The sequence below is a fragment of the Fukomys damarensis genome, unplaced genomic scaffold, assembly GCF_012274545.1.
Source record: "Fukomys damarensis isolate Sample0158 unplaced genomic scaffold, DMR_v1.0_HiC HiC_scaffold_25, whole genome shotgun sequence".
NCBI lineage: Eukaryota > Metazoa > Chordata > Mammalia > Rodentia > Bathyergidae > Fukomys > Fukomys damarensis.
Window position 1 is genome coordinate 33,916,442 of NW_022900937.1, and position 8,796 is coordinate 33,925,237.

Sequence of the window (8,796 nt, forward strand, 5' to 3'; positions counted from 1 at the left end):
TTATCACCCAAATCTTCCTGATATAGTTGCACCCTAGCTTCTGTGTCTCTAATGACCCACGGACATTCTCATCTTCATAACATCAGAGAAAACAGCTCATCAATTCAACGGCAATGCTTTACCCCAACTGATACAATCAGCAACACATTAAGATCAAGCACAACTTGGACACTGACCACCTGTGGTAGTCACTAGTCTATCACCCTTAAATCATTTGAATTAAATTGAAATCAAGAAGCAGTCCAGAACATGTCTGCAGTGAACAAACTTTTCAATATAATATATTTACCATTTAATGGCTCAGACAGAGCGAGGATGCAAGACCCCTGATCTCAGTTAGCTGATTGGTGAACCCCATGACGCTGACTGACCCAGGCTGCAAGAACCCAGATTGAGTTCCCCATCCTTCTGAATGGTTGAACTCCGCAATGTTCTATTACAGGTTTCCCCCGCCCTTTCTTTAAAGATGTTCAAAGTTGGGAACTCAGAAAAATACCCTTGAGGACCACCTCTTTCTTTGCAGAGTGGGTCCAAAGACTTGCACAGTCAGGAGGTCTGAGAGTGCAGGGGGTGGGCTTAGCTTATGGGGGTTGAGGGCCGCCCATGTGGCTACCTTCCCGGAGCTTGAGTGATGGCTGCTGGGTCAGGAGCAGGTGTGGTTCCCCTTCCCGCGGTGGATCGGGGCCGGCCTACCTCCTGGCGCTTGATCATTGGCGGCTGGCCCTATTTTCATATACTTACCCTAAAAACATGGAAATCTACAAATGAATAAAGAATAAAATAAAAATCACCAGTTTATCTCACTCCTCAGAAAAAAGACAGATTACTTCCAAGTCTGTTTCCTTTCAGAGCTCTCTCAGTAGCCTGCTGCTGTTTATTTTTTTAAATTCATTATATTTGGCAGTTCTCCTGATGAATATAAATTCAACACAAACAATTTTGAATATCAGCATAACTTACTGTTATATGGCTGTGCCATAATTTATGTAGCTATTCCTTCATGCTTAGACATTTAGGCTTTTAGATCTTTGTTTTTGTAAGTGACTGCCTGAGAAATACCTGTGTCCACATTTCTCTGGGGAGAGTCTCATGGTGCAGGACCACTGGCTCAGCATATCGATTGCTTATACTGCATCTATCTGTACTGCCGAAGGCCCTTCAGGAAGTCTACTAGTTTTTAACTATAAAGGGTGATTAAAATATATGGTGAAGTGAAGAAATTAAAAAAAATATTACAGTAAAAGACACATTGTTATCATCAATCACCCTCAGAATCTTCCCCCTGGCTTTGAAGACATTCACCCCATTGTCCTCGCCACTTTCTGCAGCAGTTCTGGAGTCATCTTTTCTGAGAGTCTTTAGCTATGCTCTCCTGGTTGCCTCATTGTCCTGAATGGATTCAAAACATTCCCTCTCCTGGTCATTTTGACTTTAGAGAAGAGCCAGAGTCACATGGTGCCAGATCAGGTGACTAAGGTGGATGAGGACACAGTGTCTTTTTTTTGTTTTTGAGACAGGGTCTCAATATGTAGTTGAGACTGACCTGGAACTCACTATGTAGCCCAGGCTGGTCTTGAACTCACAGTGATTCTTCTGCCTCAGTCTCCCGAGTGCTGGGATTACAGGTATGCGCCACCACGCCCAGCTACAACGTCATGTTTTTACGAGCTGATTTTCTGTTGGAGGGTGCTTGCCAGCAGCACTCATTGTGTTTGTGGTCGCACCTTGTAAAGACCCTCAGAAAAAGGACTCCAGAGCTGCTGCAGAAGGTGTCAGGAATGATGGGATAAAATATATTTGAAGTGAGAGGAAGGATTTGGAGGGAGATCAATGGTGTCTGTAGTAAATCTTTAAACATTTAAACACTCATTCACCTTGTACACTGTAAGCGTATGAGTGTACCTCTTTTTTAACAGTGTGATAATGTACATTAAAATCTTAAATATTTAGGTAAAGATGATTTCACTTAAATATTTACTTTATAACTATCCATAATCTATAGAAAGACTTTTGACACAACCCAATTAGGGAGATGAGTTGTTGAAAACATTGCAGCACTTTCTTACTCTGGTAGTGGTCATGCACTGAGGAATTGGCCACCCACAGGTTACACAGCATATTTCTCCCTGTGGTTTATTTCAGGCAGTGGAAGAGGTAGGACTCAGGTTGACCAGAAGTTCCTTTTGATACAGGGCTTTGGCAGGAAAAAAAAAGATTCTTTTTATTGTGAGAAACACATCAAATTATAATTTATGTTCACTCTGAAAAAAGACTGATGTTTTTCAGATTTGAAGGAAAAGACCCTTAATAAAACCATAGTGATAGTAAATAATAATATAAAAGAATTAAAAGCCAGAATTGTAAAGTTGAGCGTGCGTAACACTGAGGGATGTCAGTGATATCAGGAGTTCCTTTTAGGCTTAAGGAAATCTGCCGTGCATTTTACCTTAATTTAGTCCAAGTGATGAGAGTTTGAAATGTTTGCCAAGTGGCCAGGGTTAATGCAGCTCAGTCTCATTAACACTTTGCATCAGGTTTTGGAAATCTCCTGAGCACCGCTTTAAGGGCCTAGGACAAGTAGAAGCAATAAAATAGCCCCTACCCCAGGATCACAGGGAAGCTGCCTTCTTACAAGAGAAGAACCAATTTTTGAAATTATCTTTACATAGGATTTACCATGGTACCTTGGTCCATGTACTTAATTATTCCCACAATTCAGATTGCAGAATGAAATGGATGAGAACTAAATCAAATTTCCCCATAAAGTCAACATTAAATCCTAACTATTACATTTGACTGAATTCTCATCCAATTCAGTTTGGAACCAGAATTTTGGAAAGAGTTAAATTCACAAACCCAGGTACCACTGGATTTCCTTTGTGAGTCTGCCTTGGCTCCATGGGAAAGGGAAGCACGGCTGTCCTTTTCAAGGTATAAATTCCCCATTTGTTTTCCAAATGGATGCAGTTTTCTTTACCTGTCACTGTAGTTGAAGGAATGTTTTGAAAGAAGTAGTGTTCCGTTTATCTGGGCACTTCAGGTTGTATAAAAAGTCTCTTTCTAGCACCCCCATTATATTAGCTTTCGGACACTCTGCCACTTGGCTGGGACCCTTTGCAGGGCCTGGCTCTATTATTGGGGGATGTTCCGTGCATCACGATGTTTTTGAGGTTCTATAATAATACGTGCATTTTCTATGAGTTTTCAGTATTTTCCTCTCCCATTTATAGGTTCTAATGAATGCTTTGCTTTTTATTCTTACAGTGTTTTTACAAATGGAAAATTGTTTAGCCCACCTATAAAAATTATCATACCCAAATTCAGCCTGTCAGATTGGAGTAGCGTGCTGGCCATGATCGGAGAAAAAGTCTTCCCTCTTGGAGGCGTGCGGAAGTAAGGAGACACCCATACCTGGGTAGTTTTTGAATTTGTCTATGAGCATTTCCTTCCTGGACCATCTGTTGTAAACTCTGATTGTAGTCGTGCCAGCCAAGTCCAGAACTGCCCTGTATGTCCAAAGCCACGGGTGTGGTGGCCCCCAGAACCTGTGGTCCACTAGATCCTCTGTCCCCCTAGTGATCCAGTGTGGTACCTTGGATGGAGGCTGTGTGAGATGGACTGGGGGCCTCTGGAAAGGGAGGGACTGAGCTGCTCAGGGAAGGGAGCATGCAGCATGAGGACATCCATCAAACATGGATACAAAATAGTTTATTTAAAAATGTTCTTGATAAGGGCAAGAGGGACTGCTGGGGGTCTCTGCTGGACTGGCAGGGGGCTGACCTGCCTCTGCACTCTGATCCTGGCCCAGAGGACAAGCTCAGCATCCCCACCAATGGAAGGCGTCAGCCTTTAAAGCAGAAAATATTTTCTCAGTTTTTTTACCATCTGTGTTGGGTAAACTTAGTTTGCCAACTTGTTTGGCTTGGGAACCACCTGGAGGAATAGTAATGTGTGCTTCTGGGTGTGTCTGGGTGGGAGTTTATACCTGAACCCTGCCCCTTCCTCTCTGGTGCTGTTCCACTGCTTTGCTTCCTGGCCGCCATGAACTGAGCAGCTCTGCTCCCCCACGCCCTTCCGCCATGATGCTCCTGCCTTGGGGGTAGACGACCATGGACTGAATCCCCTGACACCGTGAGCCTAGAAAAACTCAGTGGATTCTTGTCATCCGGGTGTTGCCACGTCTCATTCTTGTTGCTGAACTTTTCCTTATAAATCCCATTTCTTAATTTTTCCCTGTTTCCCTTTAAGGAAGTTCCCAGGTTTTATCTTCCAAGTTGTAGGTTATTCCTTACTTGTGTCTATTCCAAAACCCATCTCATTATTGTGGTTTCTACTATTCTAGTTTTTGAGTTTTTTTCTTAATTTTTATTTTTACTAGTATGCATTTGCATAGTAGTGCACAAACATTCCATTCACCATGGGGAGTTGGTGTCTGCACATAACACATCTTAATTCTTTTCACTTCCCCTCCTCTCTCCTTTTCCTCGGTCCCTCTATCTCTTCCCATTTTCAGAACCTACTGTTCTAGTTTCAAATCAATCTTTCTCTGTGTTCCATTTCATGGTTTCCTGTTCTTATTTCATGTAGGTGATCTCCCCCTTTGTTCGTAACATTTTCACATTGATGTGAGTTCTCTCTTGTGCCAGTGGGGTCTCTCCTTGGTCTACACTGCCCGAGCCCTGGAGCTTCAGGTGACCCCCTGCTCAAACTGCAGGAGCCGTGTGATGTCCTTCAGTCCTGCACCTTCTCACTGTCCTGGTTTGCTCCTGGGCCACTTGCTCCAGCTGGCCGAGTCCCCATATGTCCCCAGGCTGTGAAGGGGAGAGAAGTGGACTCCAGTGGAATCCTCCACTGAGTGTCCTGGCCAGTGCCAGGGGCTGTCTCAGGTAGAGGCTCTCCGTGGACCCAGGAGCACCTGCATCTGTGCCACTGGAACATGTGAGGCACAACATGCTCATCCCTGCCCTGGACTTAGGGCGAGAGGCAGCTGCAGCGGGGCTGCCGTCTTGCTTTCACCTGGCTCCACACCATCTGGGGACCCCTGAGGACACCTCGGGGCATCTTCACCTGTGGCAGTTGTCCCATATGTCCCACACCCGTTCTCTACCACGCACTTGCTGCCCCGATTCGTGACCTCATGTCACACCCTCGCCCTGCTCGGAGCCTCCCCTCCCTCTGTGTCACACCACCCTGCGGTGCCTGTCTCCTTGCACCTGCCCTTGTCCTGTGCATCCTCCTGCTCTGGCTGCATTTCCCCCCGCGATGGGCAGACCCCTGTGTTCTGCTCTTTTGTGCCCGCCCCTTCTGCATCCCTGGATGCTTTCTTCCCTCTTTATGTGGTGAAATCCCAGCCACATGCCACCCTCCCTGCAGATCCTCTCACCCTGTGAAGCCATTGCACCTTGGAACCTGTGCTCGCTTTCCTTTTCTACAACAAAATATTCGAGACAGTTAACTCAAGTAGTTGCCCAGGCTGGGCTGGAATCGTGATCTTCCTGCCTCAGCCTCCCAGAGTGCAGGGTTTTAAAATCATGAACAAGGGTTTACAAGCTTTTCCAGAACACATGAAGATCTTGGTTGGTATGCAGTTAATTTTAACTAACAATATAAGCCAGCTTGTATTCACTTTAGCTGGTAATAAAATAGAAAAACACAATTAAAAGGGATGGGGATGTAGCTACCTGGGGTTCAATCCCCAGTGCTGCAGAGAAATAAAACAAAACCAGAACCTGAAGTGGAAAGTGTTTGTATCCAGGAAGAGCTGCTGCTGTGGGTTTGAGTGCCGCACGGAGTAGGTGTTTCTCTGCCATTCCCACAGTAACTGTGTCACAGACAACGAACCCCTGTGGCCCTGTGCTCCTGATCCTGACCCGTGTCCCGCTGTCCTTCCTGCCTTTGCAGGTTGTTTACCATGAGTGGACATCTTTTGGACGACTCCAAGGACTTGCAGGACAATCATTTTTATGTTGCCGTAGGGCTGGAGACGTTCAAACACTTTCCGTATTGGAGGTCACCCGGAGTCCCCAGTGAGGTCCGACAGTGAGTACCTTTCATTTATTGTTTATTTATTTATTTTTGGTTTTTAGAGACAGGGTCTTGCTATGTAATTGAGACTGACCTGGAGCTCACTTTGTAGCCCAGGCTGGTCTCAAACTCACAGCAGTCCTCCTGCCTCAGCCTCCCGAGTGTTGGGATTACAGGTGTGTGCCACCATGCCCAGCAGTGAGTACATTTTATACCATCCCTTTCTGAGTTTTGGTGAACTTTGCTCCCCTATACCCACACACCTCTTAAAAATATGTCCATTGCAAAAATAACTGTTGGTTATTTTTGCTGTAGCGAAATGTGATGCTCTAATTATGTATAATTCCACTTCAGATTTTAGAGATTAGACACAGTCAAACCACCCTGCTTTGATGGAGTCCCGAGGAGGGTCCCTTCTCATGGTGACCCTGCTGTCTTTCTGTGGAACCTGGGAGTCCTAGGGATTAAGAGCGGAAATGTGGGAAATAGCTCCAGAGCTGGTCCCAGGACTGGCTACGCCGGCCCACGCAGCAAACAAAGCCCAGGTCTCTGCCTCCTTACCTGGACTCGCTTTTCCTTACCTGAAGAAACACAAGTCAGTGTGGGGCGTCAGGCTCCCAGTGGGGGAAAGCCGTGATTCTCAGTGGTACTGGGGCACGACACAGAGTGTGATTGTGGGCACAGAGCAGGGAACAGAAGGATGGTGACGGTGACAGCGTTGGTGGGGGACCCCATTTCACTACTCAGAGAATGGCACCAGGATCCTTTCTCTGGACAGCCTGTGCCCTCCAGTTCTGCCACCTGGGAAGAAAGCACTGACTGTGGGGAGGGTTAGCTCCCCTTGTAGAGCCCTGCAGAACGATGCCTTACGGGTTTGCTTTGAGGCAAAGAGTCTCACATTTGTGTTCTGCACGGCCTCCCCGATGCCCACGAGGATTCTGGTTCTCCAGTCTTCAGAGAACTGCTCCCTGCTCTCTGTCCTTGGGAGGTAAAGGGTGGGTTCATCTGGCTAAACATTCTTTTTTTTTTTTTTTTTTCCTGGTACTGGATCAAACTCAGGACCTTGTGCTTGTGAGGCTGGTGGAAGAACCACTGAGCTACATTCCCAGCCCTGGCTAATGTTCTAAGAAGGAACTGCATGTGCCACTTCCTTAAAGAAAGCTCACGAAGGTGTTTTGGTGCACGCCTGTAATCCTAGCACTCTGGGAGGCTGAGGCAGGAGGATTGCAAATTGCAGCCCAGCCCGGGAAACTCAGTGACTTAGCAAGGCCCTGTTTCAAAATAAAAAATAAAAAAGGGGCTGGGGACCTAGCACAGGGACTCTGAGGGTGGCTGGAGGGGACCAGTCAGGTTGGATGGATTTCAGTGTCGCCTCTGTGCATGGTTGGGTGTGGAACACAGAGTAGAACTTCCTTCTACTCGGTTTCCTTGCCACAGCAGTGAGAAGGGCACTGCTTCACTGGTTACGGGGTGAGCTGCTCGAAGAAACCATGTTTGTGAAAGTGTCAGAGATTAGAAGAATGTTAGTCAACCCGCATCCTGTAGAAACCTTAGGGTGGAAATTACCTGTACGCCTGCCACCCTCATGCACAAGAAGCAGCTTTCAGCAGTCTCGGGAAGGAGGCAGAGCTGACCTCCCCGGGCCCTGCATGCTCCTGAGCTGGGACCCCGTCCTCTGAGGCCAACAGGCCCCTCCCAGGCCTGTTCCCAAATGGTCAGGGTGCAGCCTACAGCTGAAGATGGTCTGGGTGGGCTGAGCTCCTACATCCAAGCTGTCTTTTATTTTCCAGAAGGTACATAGACTTGGAAAAGTGTCCACAGAAAAAGAAAAAAGTAAGTAGCTTTTAGAAGAAGAGGTGACTGCAGTAGGTGAGTGTGGTGGCTCCCAAGGCCACGATGCATGCCGAGGGCCCTGGATCATAGACCAAGCTTCCTGGACACAGTGCCAAGCTTTGAGAGGGGACAGACACCCTCCATGAAGGAGGAAGAGGGGGTTGGTTTATGTGTGCAGCTCAGGGTGTCCAGCCAGGAGGCACACGAGGAACCTGTGCTACAACACGGAGAGGGGTGAAGGTGAAAACAGACTCGAAATTGAATGGGACAGGTGGGGGGAGACTGAGGCACACTTGGGAAGGCTGAGCATGGGCTCCTGTGGGGATGCAGAAGCACTGAGGTGAGAAGCAGCTTCCTCCGTGTGTGTGCGCATGTGTGTGTGCAGGTGTGTATCGACACACAGTTTGCTACTGTAGCATCAGTATGAGAAAGAAGGGCGTATCAGGAGACAGGATTGAAGAGGAAGGCAGAAGTCTGACTGGAAGGGTCCTACTGGTCCTTATGATGGGTTTGTATAACTCTCACACTCAGCACCACCATCTGTGCCTGGCCCCGGCTCATGGAGCTGACTTCCTTCCAGAGCAGGTCTTCCGAGCACCTTTTGCTAAATTTTATTAGTAATTTCTACATGGCAGCCTGTTAAGTGAGAGCGCCCACGTTTCTTTCTCTTGTCATCCCTGGCTGGCTTTTGTTTTTTGAACAAGAGATTTTACTGAATCAACTTTTACTTATGTGGCTTCCGGAATGGAAGTTGATTTATTCTGAGTTTTCTTTCACCCAGCTATGTGTCTCAGCAGTGTTTGTTGAATGGATAAAGGATGAGCATTGTAATGTGAAAGGACAGCACTATTTGGCTTTGTGTGTACCCCTCCGAGCTGGCTGGAGTCTCACAGTTTTCCTCTGCAACCTTGGCCAGGGCTGCCGCTGATGGCCTGGGGG

General features: G+C 47.1%; 1 protein-coding gene across 7 annotated transcripts in view; it reads left to right on the forward strand.

The window, feature by feature from the left end:
* Positions 1-8,796, forward strand: part of Dcdc2c (doublecortin domain containing 2C) — a 64,575-nt gene that overhangs the window by 16,249 nt on the left and 39,530 nt on the right. For all 7 annotated transcript variants that reach the window (XR_781204.2, XR_781202.2, XR_781203.2 and 4 more), the window contains 3 exons: positions 3,265-3,393; positions 5,902-6,039; positions 7,815-7,857. Coding sequence is in view for 4 of the 7 variants with exons in the window: in XM_010629116.2 (XP_010627418.1) it covers positions 3,265-3,393; positions 5,902-6,039; positions 7,815-7,857 (310 nt within the window). In the remaining 3 variants the exon portion in view is untranslated. The remainder of the gene's footprint in view (positions 1-3,264; positions 3,394-5,901; positions 6,040-7,814; positions 7,858-8,796) is intronic.